Below are 21,958 nucleotides of genomic sequence, written 5' to 3'. Positions count from 1 at the left end.
GGTTGGACAATGAAACTGAAACACCTGTCATTTTAGTGTGGGAGGTTTCAAGGCTAAATTGGACCAGCCTGGTAGCCAGTCTTCATTGATTGCACATTGCACCAGTAAGAGCAGAGTGTGAAGGTTCAATTAGCAGGGTAAGAGCACAGTTTTGCTCAAAATATTGAAATGCACACAACATTATGGGTGACATACCAGAGTTTAAAAGAGGACAAATTGTTGGTGCACGTCTTGCTGGCGCATCTGTGACCAAGACAGCAAGTCTTTGTGATGTATCAAGAGCCACGGTATCCAGGGTAATGTCAGCATACCACCAAGAAGGACGAACCACATCCAACAGGATTAACTGTGGACGCAAGAGGAAGCTGTCTGAAAGGGATGTTCGGGTGCTAACCCGGATTGTATCCAAAAAACATAAAACCACGGCTGCCCAAATCACAGCAGAATTAAATGTGTACCTCAACTCTCCTGTTTCCACCAGAACTGTCCGTCAGGAGCTCCACAGGGTCAATATACACGGCCGGGTTGCTATAGCCAAACCTTTGGTCACTCATGCCAATGCCAAACGTCGGTTTCAATGGTGCAAGGAGCGCAAATCCTGCGCTGTGGACAATGTGAAACATGTATTGTTCTCTGATGAGTCCACCTTTACTGTTTTCCCCACATCCAGGAGAGTTACGGTGTGGAGAAGCCCCAAAGAAGCGTACCACCCAGACTGTTGCATACCCAGAGTGAAGCATGGGGGTGGATCAGTGATGGTTTGGGCTGCCATATCATGGCATTCCCTTGGCCCAATACTTGTGCTAGATGGGCGCGTCACTGCCAAGGACTACTGAACCATTCTTGAGGACCATGTGCATCCAATGGTTCAAACATTGTAGCCTGAAGGCGGTGACGGGTATCAGAATGACAATGCACCAATACACACAGCAAGACTGGTGATAGATTGGTTTGATGAACATGAAAGTGAAGTTGAACATCTCCCATGGGCTGCACAGTCACCAGATCTATATATTATTGAGCCACTTTGGGGTGTTTTGGAGGAGCGAGTCAGGAAACGTTTTCCTCCACCAGTATCACGTAGTGACCTGGCCACTATCCTGCAAGAAGAATGGCTTAAAATCCCTCTGACCACTGTGCAGGACTTGTATATGTCATTCCCAAGATGAACTGACGCTGTATTGGCTGCAAAAGGAGGCCCTACACCATACTAATAAATTATTGTGGTCTAAAACCAGGTGTTTCAGTTTCATTGTCCAACCTCTGTAAATGCAAAGCAGCATGTGCACTACGTGGAGGTGCAGCAGGCATCCCCGCTTCATACAGTCATAATATTAAAACAAGCCTTAAACAAAAACATTCATTAACACCCATTGACTGCATCAATGGGTGTCTGTAGCGTGCAGCAGACTCTGCATGCAAAGGTGTTTAAAAGGGCTTGAATTAACTCGAACTAGGAAGCACACACCCTAATTTAACTTGTTACATGCTCTGTGATCAAATAATCACTCCCCCTTCATCCTGCATAATGTGTTTGCTGATTTGCTTTCAGCTTAAATCCTTTTAGTTAGGCTACAGTGAGTGGAAACAGGAAGCGATCATCGTTTAACTACAGAACAAATATTCACCCAAGTTTAAACCATGACAAATACCAATTTATGGTCTGCCCCTCAGAGAATCCAATTCAGCTTCAGGAATATAAACAATGACAGAGTATCAGATGGATCCGATGGGTTGCAATGGCTTTCTTGCTGATTTGAGAAAGTTTAACCATCACCACTAGTCGTCCTTTTTATTCCCATTATCGTGGAGATTCTGAAAAAATAAAAACATATCACAAGATTAAATAAATGCAACAAAGCTTCATAACTAAATACATGAAACAATTAATTCAATTTTATTTTAATCTAGACCAGGAAAAACGCCTGGACTATATAACTGACGGCAGATTGGCGCCATGTTAAAGATGAAATGATGGTAAAGTTGTACCTCCAACCTGTGGTTTGCCTGATAACATGCCTGTTACGTTAAGTTTGTGTCGCTGAAATTTTTGTACTGTGTGGTGAAAGCCCTAAATAGTCCTTTTGCATAGCCCTGCTGCTTGGGAGTACCTGGAGCTCCTGATGTTCTTTCAGCAGCCTCTCATACTCCCGGGCGAGTCCCTCCATCTGCTTCTTCGTTCCATCTGCCTCTGACTGAGATTTCTTCAAGGCTGCGAAAGACACAATCACACATCAAAACAGGACGTTCTCTGTGCGTTTGTCTACTTCAAGACGCAATATTGGACCTTCCTCTGATAAGAATAAGAAAACTTCACTGGTGTGTAGAGGGAACCAACCTTCAGATTTTGTTTTGCCCACTTCAGCTAACCAGCTAAATGTTATCAGTTAGCAACAATAAACTCTTAACCAAAATAAAGCATCTTTCTTAATATTTCCATATTTATTCTTTCATTAAAAATTTATTTTAAAAAAAGTCAACCTTTTTTTATGAGTTCAACATCTGAATTGACAGGTGTAAGATTACATTTCATTGATACATCATGACATTAGATTTTGTTAGAACCTGTCAGACTGGTTGATTTCTGGACATTAAATTCATTTACAGCAGCTTATAGTTGCTACGCATGCAAATATAATTAAAATGATGTGGAAAAAAAAAACAACAACTAACCGTCACCAGAGGACTTCAGCTCATCTTTCAGCTTCTCAGCTTCCTTCCTCAACAGCTCCATGCCCTCTGCTGTTGCCTTATCGTCCACCCCTTCCATCAGAGTCTGAAATGAAAGGAAAACCTTAGTTTAACACAAAGAGAAAGATCACACTCAAACATAATTGGGTAAACAAAATGGAAACAAAATAACATGGGTACCACAAAGAAGTAAAAAACATTTCAAACAATAATAGAAAATATTTATTTCTTTTAGGCATCGGAAAATGTTCACTCTTAGTACCAGAGTTATCCTGTATCTACTAATTTCACAAAATAAGTGAGGCCTACCTTTTTCAGCTGCTCATTGTCCTTCATGTACTTCTCCACTGCTTTATTAGCATTATCAGCCTGCATTTGGAGAGCCGCTGTGGTCCCAGACACGGCCGCCAACTGGTTAATTAAAGTGATCAATCGCTTCATAACCCTGCAGACATGCAGACAGCAACAGAGCATGAGGGGATAGCATGGTCTTCAACAGAGGTCTGTGTTCACAGTAAATGAATGTAGAAACTCACAGCCAGAGGAAGACTGCGAAACCGGAGATGTAGAGGTTTCTTTGAGCCCGAAAAAGCTTCATGTGCAGGTGATCAAACATGTTTGGTTGCACTTTAGCGTCTGTGCCGATTTCTTTACTGGAGTATTTCCTCACCTCACGAACAGCATCTAAAGAAAAATAAAAAGAAGAAGAACTCAGAAGCTGTGCACGATGATTAGAGGGAAACTTGCTGCTTCGTTTAAAAACAGAATATTATTAGAATCAAAATCTAAAGATTTGTGTTGTATCTGACATTTGTCCCAAAAAAACAAACACATAAAATCAATAAATAAAATACATTGCTTTCTTGGGACAGGTAATCATGGTTTTCAGGCAAACTGTTAAAAATGGTGAAACCCCAACTTTTGTCCATATTTGTTATAGTATTATAAAATACAGATCTGTCTGGATAAATACCACTAAGCTACCTACACAAGCAAAATGAATTTTGTTATTACTGCTAATCTCCTAAATTTCTAGATGTGGACATTATACCAACATGGCTCTACTGATCTTTCCATCTGGGTTCTGGTCATTTTACCACTTTGCTGTTTTGTACTTTTACAGGTTTGGTCATTCATACCAGACTTTTTTTTAAAGGTGAAAAGAAGCTGTCTGCAGCCTCTGGTATCGTACCAACCATGCACCACTTCATGTATGCCTTGAAGATGATCTTCACCAACTTAGAAAACCGAGGCTTTAAAGTAATTTTCAATAATCTGCTGTGGTTACGTCAGTCTAATAAATTATAATTGCCAGTAGGAGGTCAAACAGCGGTCTTAAATTGATCAGGGATTATAATTTGTTATATTTCATAAGAGGGCTGCATGGTGGCACAGTTGGTAGCACTGTTGCCTTGCAGCAAGAAGGTCCTGGGTCCAAAGACATGCCTGTTAGGTTAATTGGTCTCTCTACATTGCCCTTAGGCATATGTGCATGGTTATTTGTGTGTTGCCCTGCAATGGACTGGCGATCTGTCCAGGGTGTACCCGCCTCCCGCCAATAGACTGCAGGAGACAGGCACCGGCTTCCCTGCGACCCACTACGGAATAAGCGATATAGAAAATGACTGACTGACTTAAGAAGAGTCCACCAATCCAAATGGGAATCAGAACCGTAGACAATAGGGTGTAAAATGAAATCCATACAATTACAGAATAAAATGCAAATGAAGTTTGTCCATTTTATGATTATTTATTTCATCAAAAATACTTAAACACAGAAGTATGGAATAGTTTGTTTCTGGGTACAACGTTGAAGTGAGAAAGGGCAAAGCTGCAACACGTGGGTAGAAGCAGTTTATGTTTATTTGATATTGACAGAGACAATAAACATAGATTATCCCAAAACAATCTGATGTCTGCATCACAGTGTTTATAACCATGGCTAACTCGCAACACCCATCCCTAGAAGCAATTACATTTCATTTAATGGAAAGTGAAACTTAACAGTAAACACAATTAAAATCCAGAAGGTGATATAAAACTTTGACCTACTTACCAAAATCACAATGTTTAAAAATGAGCACATTTCTAGTTCGTCTTTAGCTAATCTTAAGCCTGGAAGTGAACATTTTAACATCAGATAATGTCTTAAAGTCAGATAGTATTGAGTTCCAGAGCTTACAACTCCTAACCGAGAAGGCTGTCTGTGCAAAGGTCGTCCTGCAGTTTGATTTACGGTACTTCTGATGACTGTTCAGTCTCAACACATTTATGTATTTGCTCAGATGCTAAATGACTGATGCATTTGTGAATTTATTAATGAAAACAAAAACGACTAAAGCTATCAAAGCTCTTCAGATTATATTTCTCAAGAATGGTACAGTGATGACAGCGGACTGATTTTTCATCCATGATTTTTATAGCTTGATTGTATAGAGAGCCAATGCGTTTGGTTATAGTAGGAGCAGCCTCTGCCCATGCTGGCATGAACTATGATATGAGAAAGTTAAAAAAAAAATCATAGAATGCATGTTTAGCAGGGCTGCCTGGTTTGGTATGTAGTTTGAAACAACTGATATTACTTTGTATTGTTTTTTAAATTGTCTTAAAATGTTTATCAAATTTAGGTTGAGGATCTAAAACCAATCCAAGGCATTTAAATTCTGTAACGAAGTGATTTTTTTTTCATTTTGTCAAGTTTACTTATAGAAAAGCAAATAGAGACTGTTTTTGAGAGATTTAGAACTAACTGATTTTGGACATCCGACATACTGGTGGACAATACCTCTGCAGCTTGCACAGGTGACTTAGCGAATGCATAAAGAACTGCATCATCTGGATGAAGGTGACAGCTGGCACCTGAGCAATGCAGAACTAAGTCCTTTATGAAAAGACTAAATAACAAAGGGCCGAGTATAGAGCCTAGCGGAATGCCCATTTTTGTGTTTCTGCAGATATATCTTGATCTACTTTAACACACTATAGCCTGAAGTTGGAAACCAGCTTACTGCCTCAGCTGAGAAATGAAAACGTGACATTTTAGAAAAAAGCAAACTATGGATAACCATAATGAATGCCTTTTTAAGGTAGAGAAACACAGCTCCCACCACATTGCCCTCATCCAGGGACTTCTTAACATTTTCAGCTAAACAGCAGTTTGCTATTTCAGTTGAATAACCTGGGTTGAGCCCAAAATGCTGTGGGTGGAGGAGCTGCCTAGATTCTAAACGTTCAATCAGCCGTGCTGCTACCACTGTTTCAATTACTTTAGATAAAACTGGCAGAATCGATATAGGGCGATAGTCCTGAATTCCTGTTTTGAATAATGGAATGATTGCTGCTTTTTTCTAGGTTTCAGTAAATGTACAGGTTCTTATGGAAAATACAGGTCCTTCTCAAAATATTAGCATATTGTGATAAAGTTCATTATTTTCCATAATGTCATGATGAAAATTTAACATTCATATATTTTAGATTCATTGCACACTAACTGAAATATTTCAGATCTTTTATTGTCTTAATACGGATGATTTTGGCATACAGCTCATGAAAACCCAAAATTCCTATCTCACAAAATTAGCATATCATTAAAAGGGTCTCTAAACGAGCTATGAACCTAATCATCTGAATCAACGAGTTAACTCTAAACACCTGCAAAAGATTCCTGAGGCCTTTAAAACTCCCAGCCTGGTTCATCACTCAAAACCCCAATCATGGGTAAGACTGCCGACCTGACTGCTGTCCAGAAGGCCACTATTGACACCCTCAAGCAAGAGGGTTAGACACAGAAATAAATTTCTGAACGAATAGGCTGTTCCCAGAGTGCTGTATCAAGGCACCTCAGTGGGAAGTCTGTGGGAAGGAAAAAGTGTGGCAGAAAACGCTGCACAACGAGAAGAGGTGACCGGACCCTGAGGAAGATTGTGGAGAAGGGCCGATTCCAGACCTTGGGGGACCTGCGGAAGCAGTGGACTGAGTCTGGAGTAGAAACATCCAGAGCCACCGTGCACAGGCGTGTGCAGGAAATGGGCTACAGGTGCCGCATTCCCCAGGTCAAGCCACTTTTGAACCAGAAACAGCGGCAGAAGCGCCTGACCTGGGCTACAGAGAAGCAGCACTGGACTGTTGCTCAGTGGTCCAAAGTACTTTTTTCGGATGAAAGCAAATTCTGCATGTCATTCGGAAATCAAGGTGCCAGAGTCTGGAGGAAGACTGGGGAGAAGGAAATGCCAAAATGCCAGAAGTCCAGTGTCAAGTACCCACAGTCAGTGATGGTCTGGGGTGCCGTGTCAGCTGCTGGTGTTGGTCCACTGTGTTTTATCAAGGGCAGGGTCAATGCAGCTAGCTATCAGGAGATTTTGGAGCACTTCATGCTTCCATCTGCTGAAAAGCTTTATGGAGATGAAGATTTCATTTTTCAGCACGACCTGGCACCTGCTCACAGTGCCAAAACCACTGGTAAATGGTTTACTGACCATGGTATCACTGTGCTCAATTGGCCTGCCAACTCTCCTGACCTGAACCCCATAGAGTATCTGTGGGATATTGTGAAGAGAACGTTGAGAGACTCAAGACCCAACACTCTGGATGAGCTAAAGGCCGCTATCGAAGCATCCTGGGCCTCCATAAGACCTCAGCAGTGCCACAGGCTGATTGCCTCCATGCCACGCCGCATTGAAGCAGTCATTTCTGCAAAAGGATTCCCGACCAAGTATTGAGTGCATAACTGTACATGATTATTTGAAGGTTGACGTTTTTTGTATTAAAAACACTTTTCTTTTATTGGTCGGATGAAATATGCTAATTTTGTGAGATAGGAATTTTGGGTTTTCATGAGCTGTATGCCAAAATCATCCATATTAAGACAATAAAAGACCTGAAATATTTCAGTTAGTGTGCAATGAATCTAAAATATATGAATGTTAAATTTTCATCATGACATTATGGAAAATAATGAACTTTATCACAATATGCTAATATTTTGAGAAGGACCTGTATAGTCAGTCAGTCATTTTCTACAGCTTATTCCATAGTGGGTCGCGGGGGAGCTGGTGCCATTCTCCAGCAGTCTATGGGCGAGAGGCAGGTTTCACCCTGGACAGGTCGCCAGTCCATTGCAGGGCAACACACAAACAACCATGCACACACTCATTCATACACCTAAGGGCAATTTAGAGTGACCAATTAACCTAACAGGCATGTCTTTGGACTGTGGGAGGAAGCCGGAGTACCCGGTGAGAACCCACGCATGCATGGGGAGAACATGCAATCGAACCCAGGACCCTCTTGCTGCAGGGCAACAGTGCTACCAACTGCGCCACCGTGGAAAATATAGTACATCTCAATATTTTTTCTTACCAAGAAAGAGAACAATAAGGATTATGATCATGGTGAGAAACACTTTGTTCCAGAACTTCGCCATCCAGCTCCAAATCCTGAGCTGGAAAATACTGTGCCATCTGCAAGGGACAAAAAAAAATGTTTGAGATTTGGGTAACATCTGTTTGTTAATGTGATATTCTATCATGTAGTGGCTGCATTACAGGAAAATTATCCCAGTGGAACGATGAAGTGTACCTTATCTTACCCTACATTACAGAAATAATAACATATTTTGCTAAATCCTCAAAATAGACTTTTTAGTTGCAGCATACAAAGACTACGCTTATAAAACCAATCACTGTATGACTGTTACCTAGTAAGGAAAGGGGTCTGAAACCTGTGGCTCTTTAGGCCCTCCACAGTACCTATCAATAACAATGGCCCAAAATGACAAAACGTTGTGCTGGAGTTTTACATTTAAAGGTAACTAAAGACCAATTTCAACAGCAAGCGTTTTCACAGAATATCCAAATAAAATTTCAACATGTAAAAGAAAAAATAAAATTGTGTTTTTTTATTTTATTTAATTCTATCCAAGAAGTATTTTCGAAACTTGAATAGGTACCTTTATTCCAAAGGGTCATGGAGGCTTTGCGGCTCTAGACAAGTCTTACTAGTAGGAGCAAATGAGAAAATGGCTCTTTGGATGGTAAAGGTTGCTGAACACTGACCTAAGGTGACCAGGTGTCCTGCTTTGTGTGGAGCTACAAATGATTTTAGCCTATTTTCCCCGTCCCAGAAACTGAGATGACATCCAGCGTTTTAACTGCAACAGTTAAAACTACTATGTGAAGAAAGCAGTAAAGCCTCTCGTTTCACTGGTTATGTTTGCTGTCAGTCAAACCAAGTCCATGTTGGTTCAACTCTGTTCAATTGGGAATTCATGTAAACAACTACCCAATCTAGAACATGTAGAGACAACAATAACTGGAAACACAGCATACGCCAGCCGCTTCAAATTCCAAGGTAAGCTCAATTTTGGATTGAACTGTGGGAAATCCCGCATCAGCCAGTTTTATTGGAAGGTACATCCTCTAGTAAAATGTATAAAGAAGCGCATAGGGTAAGAAGACATTTGTTTTTAATGTAGCACAGTAAGTCATAGTAGAGGCCATCTGTGCTAGATTTTAAAGCCAGGTTGGTCCCGTTTCAGTGTTTTTTGTTTAGGACTGAAACATGTCTGCAGTTATAATATCAAATATTTGTTTAGGAGAAACGTAAATGAGCCTTTGAGCTGCAAACAGTTCCCTTTTTGGATAATGATTGAGTAAAGACATAATGTGTAAAATAATTTTCAACATGGATAAATATTTTTCTTTTGGTTTTTGAAGAAACTGACATGATTTATTTCACATAACAAAAAACCCAAGTAAACAAATAAGTTTAAGTTAATTCATAAAAGGTGATGATTAACCTTGTGTACTACCTTAAATCATAATTTTAACGTGTCCCATACAAATATAGTCTTTATCCCACATTGTGAAGGTACCAGGTCACCCCATGCCTACCTTCTGGCTGAGATGAAGGGTAAACAGAGGATGAGAATGACGCCAATCTCTATATAGAGGAAGAGCGCCACAGCAGTCCACTGTAATGTCATCTTTCTCTTCTGAAAATAACCAAACACAGGTAATGATAGGAGGAAAGCTTGCTAAAGAACCAGCGTCTCTAATAAAACACGCATTCCTAACTCACACGACATAAGCTAAAGCCTCACAGAAGATGCTACTTAGCTAATTTTGCAAAAAAAAAAAAAAAACTTCCGTTCACAGTTCACAAAACTGCAACTTGAAGATGCTTCTGTCAAATATAAATGAAAATATACGGTTTTATACGAAAATAAGGGCAAATTTCAAAACGTTTGAAATTAGCTCACATTCTCAATCAAACCACGTTTCCAAATCTCACAAATCTAACACCTAAATCTACGTAACTGCTTAAGCTAATGCTACCGTTAACATGAAGATGAATCCATAAATTAAATTTAAATTAGCAGTAAAGGCAGCGTTCAGGTTGCATTTCACTTTTAAAACTACGAAATTTACCGATAAATCACCAAAATGCTAACTGAGGAGTTTCTTCACAGAATAAAGTTTGTCTTCCTGTTTTACCTCTTCCTGTTTCACCCTCAAGCACACACACATAAGGGCAGCACGCGTTGCCTTCGTTACCAAGAAGAAACGATACGTCAGCTCGCCCGCCATATTGTGGGTGGCATGTTTTGAGTATTAGTGTGCTGAACGGAGGCGTTCTTAATAAAAAGAGAGACTAAACGTTACAATCAACTAATCTGAACGAACCTGTTTTACCCACAATACCATAGGTTAATTTTATGACCCACAGAGCAAAAATGAACACTGTAGACACATCAATATAAAACCAAATCTTACCTTAAACCATAATTTGCCTCTGAAAATTTACAAGACTCATTATTTTCTGCTATATAAACCCTGATTGCCCTGTTTGTTAAATCCTGAATTGCCAGATATTTAAATATAACATGTCTGAAAACACTAAAAATGCTTTACATCAAGCCATCATTTAAAGAAAACAATTGAGAAGCAAAGTCACTGACATCAATCAGTCTGGAAAGGGTTACCAAGCCATTTCTAAGGCTTTGGGACCTCACCAAATCAAAGCGAGAGCCAATATCCACAAATAGAAAAAAAAAAACATGGCTCAATAAACATTCCAAGAGTTGCCAGCCTACCAGAAATACTCCAAAACACTCATGCAGAGCAACATCTAAGGCACCACAGGCCTCATGTGCCTCTGCTTAAGTTAGTGTTTATGACAACAAGAACTTGACTGAGCAAAAGAAGAACATCTATAGGGGACCTCCAAGCCAAAAACCACTGCTGACCTAAAAGAACACATCAGACCAAATCCTCCCCAAGAAATCTTGATATTTCCCACAACCTTTGGGAAAATATTCCATGGACTGCCTAAACAAAGTGGAACGTTTTTGAGGCAGTGTGTCCCATTATCCAGTAAAGTCCAGTAAAATATCCAGTAAAAGGGTCAACAACCATTTTAAAATTTTAAGAACCATTTTTGCAAAAAAGAAATTGTCTAGACCTACTTTGCTTTTAACTTTTAGAAAGACAACAAAAAATCTTTATAATTACCGGTATATACTACATCAATGTTTTTATCGCAAAAATCTAAGAATCTATAGAAAAAAAATTTATTGTCAGACTTTCAAACCTTTACGAGGTATACAAAACCCAGCCTTCTTTGTAGAATGATGGATTATTTAAAAAATAAAATTAAGAAAAAGGTTTAGACCACTTAAAACAAACCTATTTTCACTGGCATTGCCTTGTAGATATCCTAAGCAGATATTGCTAAAAACACACAGAAGAAATGCTAAAACTAGCCTTAACTATTATAAATTCTTATTAAAATTTAAATACTGATAATGTCTCCATCATTTTTGTACAAACCACGGTGGAGGGAGGAGAGAGCCACATGTGGCTCTGGAGCCTAAGGATGCAGACCACTGATCAACTGGAAAAGAATATCATACTGACAATCCAACATTGTGGTGGTAGTGTAATGATCTAGAAATATTCTGCTATGTTAGGAGCTGGGAGACTTACCATAATTGATGGAAACATAAATTCTGTTCTCTTGGAGAAAATCCTGAAGAAGAAAATCTGATTAAGAGGCTGTAGCAAGACTATATTCAGGGCATATGTGCTAGAATTTTTTTTATTTGGCCGAATGAAATCCATTCTGGAAAGAAGATTAGGCTAAAACGTGATCTACAATGGTGTAAAAGACTAATTGCCAGTTATGGCAAAGGCTCTTATGGCAGTTGAAGCTGCCAGGGGTCGGTTCCTACAGGCCCAGGTTGGTCTGAACAATGTTTCACCTATAATACATAAAATAATCATGTGAAAACTGGATGCTGTATTTACTCAGATTATATCTTTATTAAAATTTGCTCAGAAATGTCTGAGTGTGACAAAAATACAAACCTGGAAGAAATCTTTAGGGAAGAATACTTTTTTTCACATAAATATATACATAAGTGAAAATATATCACATAAATCTTTGCAGTATTTACTTTCAAATGATGGATTGATATTGATATTTTAATTTATTATTTAATGTGAAGTGCCTTATGCTGCTAAAACCTCATTGTTTTATAACAGACCTAAAACCCTTGGAGAACTCTACAAAGCTTGCTGCATAAGTCTGGATCATATGCCACTCATAATATGGTGAGATATTTGATGTAAAATTGCAACGTCTGAAACCGGTTCCAGTTGTACTTTCCATTATAAAACTAGTTTTAAACTAATAACATTTTTGGCTTCAGTTTTCAGTACTCCCAGCAACAGGATGTGTTCAAAACATTACACTGTGGAACCTGTTTTCAATTTTTTAGAAAAAACATGCACCGTTGTCTTGTTCACGAACAGTAGAAACGCAACTAAACTTTTCCACCTTAAAACAGGGCCTTATGTTTTTTCAAATCTAAAAGTCTTCCCTGGCTCAAACCAGCTCTGTTTTGACATCAAGTTTAAATGTAAATTCAACCTTTACTTTGAAGGCAACGTTTCCAGTTTTTTCAAGACATTCGGCAAATTACTTGTAACAAACAGAACCAAAAGCAAATTTTAAATGACAACTTTTTCTTAGCCAACTATGGAAATAAGCATATTTTACTCTATTTTTCACTGTTTTCACTTTGAGGGTAGTTTGTCAGCTTGCTACATAATTACAGTTTCAAATTAAATCCCATAAATTTATATCAAAGGCCATATCTCCTAAAATCGTTAAATAGAAAACAAAAAGAAATTACATTTTACACAAGCAGGTAGAAAATACTAAAGTAAAGAAGGCAATAAAGACAAGGCTTTGAACTTTTATTTGACATGAAAATAAAAAACACAAAAAAGTAAAACAATGACATACATGAACACTCATGTTCCAAGATCCTGAACAGTCCCGTATGTGTTCTGGAGGTAATCTATTACAGAAGAGGTACTGGACAGAGAATTGAAGACCTTTCTCTCCGGCTGGGAGCTGACCCTCTCCAGCATGTAGATAAGATGATGATGGAAGCATGTGAACGGAGTGCCCTGCTCAATGGAAATGTCCACCCAGTCCCATATGCACTGCAACGGTGTATCCTCGTATCCTGCAAACATGGCGGGGTTAGCCAGCAGCCCCCGAGCGGCCATCACACCTGAACAGTGCAGTCCAAACAAGCAAGGCGTTAGCAATCAAAGGAGACAGGCTGACACTGACGAATGTATGAAAGCTGGTCAGGCAAACATACCATCCACACCAGTGAGCTGGTGAGTCAATTCCACATCATGAAGGTACTTTATGTCTCCATTGGCAATGACAGGAACAGATACGCTGTCTTTGATTGTCTTTATGGCGTCAAAATGAACTGGCTGGTGGCGTTCCTCTGTTGTACGGCCGTGGACCGTTATCCACGAGACGCCGGCTGACTCAGCTTTCTGACACAGATCCACGGTCCTTCTCAAGTTGTTGTGGATCCTGTGGATGCGGTAGTTTCTTTAGAACACTGTAAAACAAACTGAAACGTCTAATTAAAGTGCCAAGCAAAACATTTTTGTACATCTTAAACTTTCACATTCTGTCAGGTCAGAAAATGACACATTGTTGACAAACATTTGAACAAATAAATATTTGGTAAAAGTTAGGTTTGCTTCCCTGAGTCAGCATCTTGTAGAGCCCCTTTTTCTTTTAATACAGCTGCACGTCTTTTGGGGTATGTCAGCTACAAACATGCAAAGATTAAAATGATTGCCACTGCTTTTTGCAAAATAGCCAAAGCTCAGTCAGATTGGATGAAGAGTCTGAACATTAATTTTCAAGTCTTGCCTCAGAATCTTACCTGGATCTATATCTGGAATTTGACTAGGTCATTTTTCTACTTGAGTATACTTTTTATCTAAACCATTTAATTGTAGCTCTGGTTTTATGTTAAGGGTTGTCATGATGCTAGAAGAGAAACCTACACACCTTTAACACATTTTTGTCTCTCAAGGCTGAAGAAAGCCATCCCCAAAGCATAATGCTGTCACCACCATGGTTCAACATGTGGGATGGCGTTTTCAGGGTGTACAGTGTTAGTTTTCTGCCTCTTAAGTGTTTTGCATGTACTCCAAAAGGTTAAATGCTGGTCTCATTACCTCAGTACCTTTTCCACATGTTTGCTCTGTCCTCTACTTGTGGCAAACTATATATGGGACTTCTTGCCACTCCTCCATTAAGGGCAGATTTGTGGTATGCACAACTAACAATTGTCCTGTCAACACCTTTGCTGTGCACCTCTGCAGCTCCTCCACTGTTACCATGGGCCTCTTGATGCTTTTCTGTGACTTATCAGTTTAGGCGAACAGCCATATTTTAATAGATTTGGAGCTGTGCCATACCATTCCATTTTCAGATTATGGGCATAACAGGTTGGGACTGCAAACTGTAATTCTTATGGCTTTCAATTAACAGTTCAACAATCTTGCCACTCATCTGTAGATTTTTGCTTTGGTTGCTAGGACTGTCTGTTTAGATGCATGGCCATGTCTTGATAGGTAATACTATACTCTTCCTTTCCATTTTTGAATATTATTCAAAGTCTTATAATATAAACCCTGGTTTTATTCCGGATCTGTCAGGTGTGTTCCTTGATCTTCGAGATGCTGTTTCCTAACTAATGTTCTTTACCAAACGTCACAGAACTGCTGGATTTATCCTGGGATTAACTTAAGCACAGACGGCAGTTTGTAAAGGCAATTTGTTGCACTGGATTCTATTTTGATGTAAAACAGAATAAAAAAAAAATACAAATGCATGCTACACTTTTCAGATTGATAATAAAATAAAAACAAACAAACTCAGAAAACCATGTATTTAAAAAACCCTGTAAAGGTTACATGACCTATGAGTTTTCGGAGTACTGCAGTTTTTACCTTATTTTGATGGATGCTGTGTACTTTGGATTTTCCACTTGGTTTCTGACGTGTCTCACCATGTCCTTAACAAGCTCAGGCTTGTTAATGAGGCATGCACCATAACCAGCCGACATAGCCCATCTAAAAACAAACCCAAATAAACAAATCAAATAATTTGCGAGGCACATATTTGTGCACGATTGTTCCTATAAAAAGGAATCAAACCAGGTGTTCATCAGAAATCAATCACCTAAAATGACAGTAAGAAAGCATGAGTAGAAGATAAAAGGGTTTAGGGCTTTTTTTTTTTTTTTTCTCCCATTAGCAGCACCTCTGAGGACAGCCACAGTTGAGGTCAACTCCATCTGAGAAAGGTGCCACCACGCAAGCCGCATCAGCCAGGGTCTGAGCATCATGGGCAGCAAACTGCACTATGAGGGGCCGATCACCTGAGGGAGAAAGCAATCATTTCTGCTCATCCCATCACCAAGATCAATCAGCCAACAGTTTTCTAATAATTTTGCGTACCGTTATTACAGAGTAATAAATGTTTAGAGCACTCACGTTCATTGGTGGTAAACTCACTGTCTCTGGCTTTGACAGATCGTAAAAAGTCAGTTGCAACTATCATTGGGGTGAAGCAGATGTCACAGTTGTACTTCCTGACTAAAGACCTGAACGCCAACCTGTGGAAAACATACATTAGCAATCAAATCAAATCAAAGTAAGTTATATATTGCAATGCCAACTACAGAAAACCCTTACTTTGAATATCGGACCATAGGGGCGCAGACCTTCAGCACTTTCCCCTGTTCAAACATGTCCATGATGCTGCTGCTGTTAACGCTGCCTGTCTTCATTCTTCACATGTAACTTGTTAGCCATAAGCTAACTATCCGGCTTCAACCTCAGCACTTTGACTAAAAAAAAAACAAAAAAAACTATTCTACCGCCTGACATTTATATCATTGTTTCGGTAATAAACTAAATGCTTGGTGTCCAGCATGGAAATCCTCTCTCAGACGTCCACTGATGAGAAAACAAAGCCGATGTACGTAGGAACCACACGGAGCTGCCGCGCACGCTGGCAGGAAACGTGGGCGTTTGTTTAGACCTCTGAACCGAGACGTCACACAACGCAGCGATTTTTATTACTTTTATTTTATTTATTTTTTTATCTTAAAAATGTAATAAAGTATCAAATCTTGGTAGAAAAATCTAAATAAAAAAATAAAAAACTGACGGTTTTAATCCGATACTTCTACGTCATGCTGGCTTCAGCGACGGTGGGAAAAACAAAAATAGTAGCAATCCAGATCTACCCAAAAAACTATAAAAAGAAAAAGTTTATTTTTATTAGAGTTGCAAGAATACGTGGATTCGTTTTTTTTTTTTTCCTTCATTTTGAGGTAAAGAACAGGTGAACAGACAAAAACTAAGCAAGTGAAGAGCTGCCAAAAAACATAAAAAAATAAGAGCTTTAACGTGAAAACGTTATGTTCCAACACCTTTCATGTTTGTAGTACAATATATCACGTTATTACGATATACATTAATTAGGCTACGTTACAACAACAAAAAAAACTGTTTACGCTCTCACAATCTAAATATACAACGATATAAACTGTAGCAACGTGAAAAAATTGTCTACAAACACAAAAATATTTTTTGAGCAATAAAATGTTCACGTTAAAACATGCCTTTTAGGAACAAAATATGCGTTTACCTTATAACAGTTTAGCGATTTACATTAGGTCTCGTCTATCGGAACTGGGTTTTCATGCTTGGATTGAGCCATGAAGAGAATTTGCTGTTACTCAGCATTTTTGGCCAGTATTATGATAATCCCGCATACACCTAGAAGGAATTTAAAAACACATGAAACTGTATAGGAGGAAGAGTCTGATCTGATTGAGGTGGCAGCTTTTCTCATTAATCAAGTGGAGGGTCAGGGGAGTTTCCCATGCATACAAATCACACAATCTGAACTGCATTCAGGCGGGTTGTATTGTCACGCAGAGTACCGAGAGACATTTACAGATAAATCAGAACCCATACAGGGATGGGCAAAGACAAAATTGCCCAACGCTTTACCCGAAATGCATGTATGACAAACAGTATTGATTGCTGACGTCCCAAAAAGAAAACCTAATTTAGCTCTATATTCCCTCTGCCAAGGTGGCTGCTCTATGCTTCTGTAAAAAACAGCAAAAACATATGTGCATAAATACTTTTAAACAGAGTTCAGTGTAGTCCGTTAGTTGTGCACAGTTCAGTATGAGTTTTGATTTGACAAATTAAATCATTTCAAAATCACAAAGTATAAAAAATTGCCCTCAAGTGCAATATAACCAATATACTTCTATCAATTATAATGTAGTTATATGGGAGGTATTTATAGATATACACGTATACATACACAACATGTAAGCAGCAAAAATAAACGAGTACATAACCACGTCAGAAAAACAGACCTCGCCTTGGAATAAGCTTTACATTGCACCTACATTCTACAGCCACAAGAGGGCACTGCAATATACCAAACAAAAAAAACTGAAAAGATTTAAGTAAATGTTCAAAACAGTGTAAAACTTACCTCTTTCCTTAAAAAACCAATATACAATTTACAAAAAAAATACATGCAAGATGTATAGCTGAAAGGTATTATGTAACCTGTGGCATTTTAGCATATTTAGAACTGATATGCAGACAAAGTCAAACATCTAAGAACATTCACACCTTGTTTAAAAAAACAAAGAAATGCAATTTCAAATATTAAACAAGTGTTCATTTTATTTTAACCAAGCATCAAACAGGTTATGAATACTAAAGAAAGAGAGGCACAAACAGAAGTCTGTATTTCAAAATAAAAAAACACCACTGTGGACATGTTAATTAGCTTGTACATTTTTCATCCGGAATAAATAAAAATGAAAAAAACAGTCATACCACAGTTATAAGTAGCAGAATGTTGTAAACCAGTGATTTATGCCCAACTTGGGTGCCATCTGTGCTACCTGGTTTATCTAAATTTGCACACTGGAAACAAACTGCACCTTCATAGCATTTACAACACATGAATGGGATGTGTAAATTACTGCTTGGGAAGAGTCTTGTGAAGAGCTCTGCGTTTTGCTGTGCCCATACACACGGAGTACTCGGCAAATAAAAAAAAGACCTGGACAAAGCCTAGGAAAATGACTATTTACACACAATGTGAATATCATTTGTTAGTCATTCAGATCCTAGGTAACCTGCTCAACAGCCCTCCAACATAAAAAACGAGTCACACCAACACATAAGCCAATTAAAATCTATGTCAGAAAGATCATGCATCTTAAAAGAAATTAAGATACTTCAAGTGCTTGACCAGCTGATAGCAGGTTTGCAGATGGAAATTACTCATCTTGTTCTACATTTGTCACCTGACAAAAATACCCCCTCATACAATATGGGGAGCCCTGGTACATCTTTCACTAAATTTACTAGGCCATAAATATGAAAATATTTAAAATCAATTCTAAGCCAGAGCAGTTCCCTCCCATCCACAGCTTTGGATGGAGACTAAAAGGAAGCTTACACTAACACCACAGCAGCTCAGTGACAAGCATCCACAACAAACCTCAAAGCAAACGTCCCCCTGCTCCCTTCTTTGATCAAGCAGGAGCATCAGGATAAATCTGAAAAAGGGAACACTACAATGAGTATTTGGTAGATTTTCATGTTTCTGTGATGCATTTTAAAAGGCCCAAAGAGGAGGACACAGCTGGTTTAACTGATGACCTCCAGCCCAGAGACCACCACTCAGGTAGGCTATAAACAAAAACAGTAGGCCAGAGAAGAGATTACAGAGTCTACAGATGTTGTGATTGAGAAGCAAAAATCAAGTGAGCTTGAACTGACTTTCAGTGCAACTTGAGTGGGAGCATCAGCACAGGATGCCCCCATTCTCCCCCGCCCTCACTGAGGCAGCCTTCTGTTGCCGGCCACCTCCAGCTCCACACTGGACAAGAAACGCCTGGACAGCCGGTGGGAGTCGTAGTTCAGCTCTGTTACGTAGACCGTGCTGGTTTTCTTGGGGTAGATGATGGTGGTGCTCCTGTAGCGGAGGGGTCGATGGCGGGGCTGGAAGTCCAGCTGGGTCTTGTAGTGGCGCCAGGTGCTGTGCGGCAGGACCAAGATTGTCTGCTGGCAATGTTCGAGGCCCTGGCCCCATGGCTGGAGGGCCACATTTTGGATGAAGTGACGGTCAGAGTCATAGTTAACAAACGAGGTGTATCTGGAAATGAGAAAGTGTTAAGCAAGCATAATACTTAAACTATGAATGACACTGAACCTTAGTAAACCCTTGTGTTGCTGAAAAGTCATGACCAGTATCATCAGGAATTCATATCAAGTATTAACACATTTAAACTGTTCTGAAGGCTAGCTGCTAATCTGAGCTGGATTAAGAGCAAAGTCCAATTCACTGCTTAAAACAACCGTAGTCTCAACATATTTCTATGCAAATAACATTTTATGAACCATTTAACCATCATGTTTGCATTGCGTCTTTAGAATTAGTACATTTTCTCACCAACCTGTCTGGTAAAGTTTTAAGTGCTCTTGGGAGTCCCCCCACACACTGGGCCCTAGATAGCACCAGACCGCTTTTACCTTTAAGTTCAACCTACCTGAGTTCCTTTGATGGTAATACATCAAGTGCTATGCCTTCTCCAAAGGATAGAAGCTGCAGCTGTGGGACATTTCCAGGCAGTAAAACTGAAATCTGAGAGAAAAATTTAATTTAAAAAAAACAAAGCATAAGAGTCTTATAAACCCACGTTGTCACCTCTTTCAGGGATATCATCCTGGTTGAGGACCATTAAGAAATATTTAAATAATTTTCTATAGAAAGGCATCTTGAAGCATACTTTAGTGCCATACATCTTTAATTATGCCAAATAGAATAAACCCAAACTGCTTTTTTAAAGAATCTAAGCATCGTAAAGTAAATCAGTCCGACTTGACCTGTCCAGGCCATTCAGACTTTTAAGTACATATATTTCAATGCAGTTCAGAAACAGACTTTTAATATAGCGCTGAATATTTGGCTCCAAATTAAATAGCAACTTTAGCATCAATAGCCACCTGCCCATAACTAAGAAGTGCAAAAGGCAATTGGAAACTCCTCTAATAACTGTAAAAAACATTCGTTATAATAAAAATCTAATAACTGAAGAAAGAAAATAGCCATGTAACCAAACTCAAAAATAAAATACAATTGGAGTGTTAGATAAACCAGACTCAGAGAGAATCAAACACCTGAACCCAAACGGAGTTTATAAAATCAGGTATATTGGAAAACCACAGAGGCAATTATTACGTACCAGAGAGGCCCTTGCTTCATCCTCAGACACCGGGCTCACACCACCGGCTTTCTCTGCACACGCAGGCTGCAACCAGGCGCTGGGGCTCGGACTCGGGGGTAGCCCAGAGTCCGGGCTATCGAGTCCTCTATCAGTCCTGCTGCAACTCATACCCAGAGGATCTCCGTCGATTACATTTAGCAAGTTCAACCTGCCAACCATTTCTGGTGAAAAGCTGCAAAAGTCCAGCTGACAGCGTGAGACGCCGCTTGTGAAAGAGAAACTCTTCCAGATTTCGCGTCCCTCGTGTCACCGCAAAACTTTTGTACTGAGCGCAGGACTGCAGGCTGGAAATATCATTAACCTGGGGGTGGATTCAATCCCCGAACACCCCCGCTGCCTTTCAACTTCCTTCACATTGAAAACTAAACTTATCAGACACCCAGCCTCACGCCAAACTTCCGCGTTAGAGTGGGAAAGTTCACATCTACGCAGGAATCAACGAGACTAGACCAGCCACCCGCGGCTCCTCTTCAAACTTCAGGCCCCTCAAAAGGGGGGTTTTTACAACCACAAACACAGGAAAGGGAAACGCCTTTCCAAGCGCTGATTGGTTGGAAGATAATTGGCAACAAGAGGCCAGGGCAGGATATGGGATTTTTTCCCGACCTTTATTGAAATTGGACCTTGGTAAGTTTAGGTTGATATACTTTCCTGGTATTGTGCACAACGTGCAAAGTAAAACAACACACAACCACTTTGTTGAGCAAAGGGAGGAAAACAAATCTGTGGAAATGTTTTATTATTCCTGGCCTTGCAGTTTAAAATAAGAAGCATTATGAACCTGGAGGGCTAAAATAAATAAGCATTGCAAATGATTAGTTTTATTTTATGTTTCTGAAAGTCTTACGCGTTATCTGATAGAAGTTTGCAACCTGCTTTCTAAATACAGAACTGCTGAACTGACTTCGCTTGTTCAGTGGAGACAAAGAATAAATTACTTGAGTACATGCCTTGCAGTAGTATTCATACTCCTCAATCGTTTCACATCTTTTAGGTGACAACCACAAACTTCAGTGTATTTTAATGTAAATCAATATGATAGACCAACACAAAGTAGTGCATAATTGTAGAGTAGAAGGAAAGCAAGTTTTGTTTCATGGTTTTTTTTATACAAAAAAACTCTTGCAAGCACCCGTTATTAAACCGTTATTTCGGGGTAGGTCTCTACCAACGTTTTGCCCATTATTTAAAAATGAGCTGATGTTCATTCAGATTGGACTAGGGGCGCCTGCGAGCGATAATTTTCAAGTTTTGCCACAGGTTCTCATTTGGATTTACATCTGGACTTTAACTTGACCATTCTAACAGGAAAATGCTTTGATCAAAGCCATTTCATTGTAGTTCTGGCTGTTTGTTCATGGTTGTTGTCTGAACCTCTAACATGTTTTCCTCCAGGATTGGTTTGTAATTCACTCCAAGCACCTTTCCATCAACATTCACCAGCTTCCATATCCCTCTTTCAGCAAATCACCTTGGGCTTCATGATGCTGCTTGTTCGTTGATGTTCTTTCTCAAACCTCAAAGGCCTTAACAGAA

At 39.4% G+C, this 21,958-nt stretch overlaps 2 protein-coding genes across 2 annotated transcripts; both read right to left on the bottom strand.

The window, feature by feature from the left end:
- Positions 1-1,633: 1,633 nt before the first annotated feature.
- dus4l (dihydrouridine synthase 4-like (S. cerevisiae)) lies at positions 1,634-15,880 on the bottom strand. Its single transcript, XM_047392730.1, is given in 14 exon segments — positions 1,634-1,815; positions 2,112-2,212; positions 2,674-2,776; positions 3,001-3,136; positions 3,228-3,375; positions 8,050-8,150; positions 9,582-9,682; positions 10,185-10,235; positions 13,011-13,273; positions 13,367-13,593; positions 15,030-15,152; positions 15,343-15,460; positions 15,576-15,697; positions 15,777-15,880. Coding segments are annotated over 14 exon segments (1,734 nt in total). The 3' UTR covers positions 1,634-1,779.
- A 1,897-nt stretch (positions 15,881-17,777) lies between these two features.
- rflnb (refilin B) lies at positions 17,778-20,907 on the bottom strand. Its single transcript, XM_047390593.1, has 3 exons — positions 20,381-20,907; positions 19,685-19,779; positions 17,778-19,290 (listed from the first exon to the last, which is right to left on the bottom strand). Exons 1-3 carry the CDS (start codon positions 20,579-20,581, stop codon positions 18,972-18,974), a joined length of 615 nt encoding a protein of 204 aa, XP_047246549.1. The 5' UTR covers positions 20,582-20,907; the 3' UTR covers positions 17,778-18,971.
- Positions 20,908-21,958: the final 1,051 nt, after the last annotated feature.

Source organism: Girardinichthys multiradiatus, chromosome 18 (assembly GCF_021462225.1).
Source record: "Girardinichthys multiradiatus isolate DD_20200921_A chromosome 18, DD_fGirMul_XY1, whole genome shotgun sequence".
Taxonomy (NCBI): domain Eukaryota; kingdom Metazoa; phylum Chordata; class Actinopteri; order Cyprinodontiformes; family Goodeidae; genus Girardinichthys; species Girardinichthys multiradiatus.
This window is presented reverse-complemented; position numbering and strand designations above follow the sequence as displayed.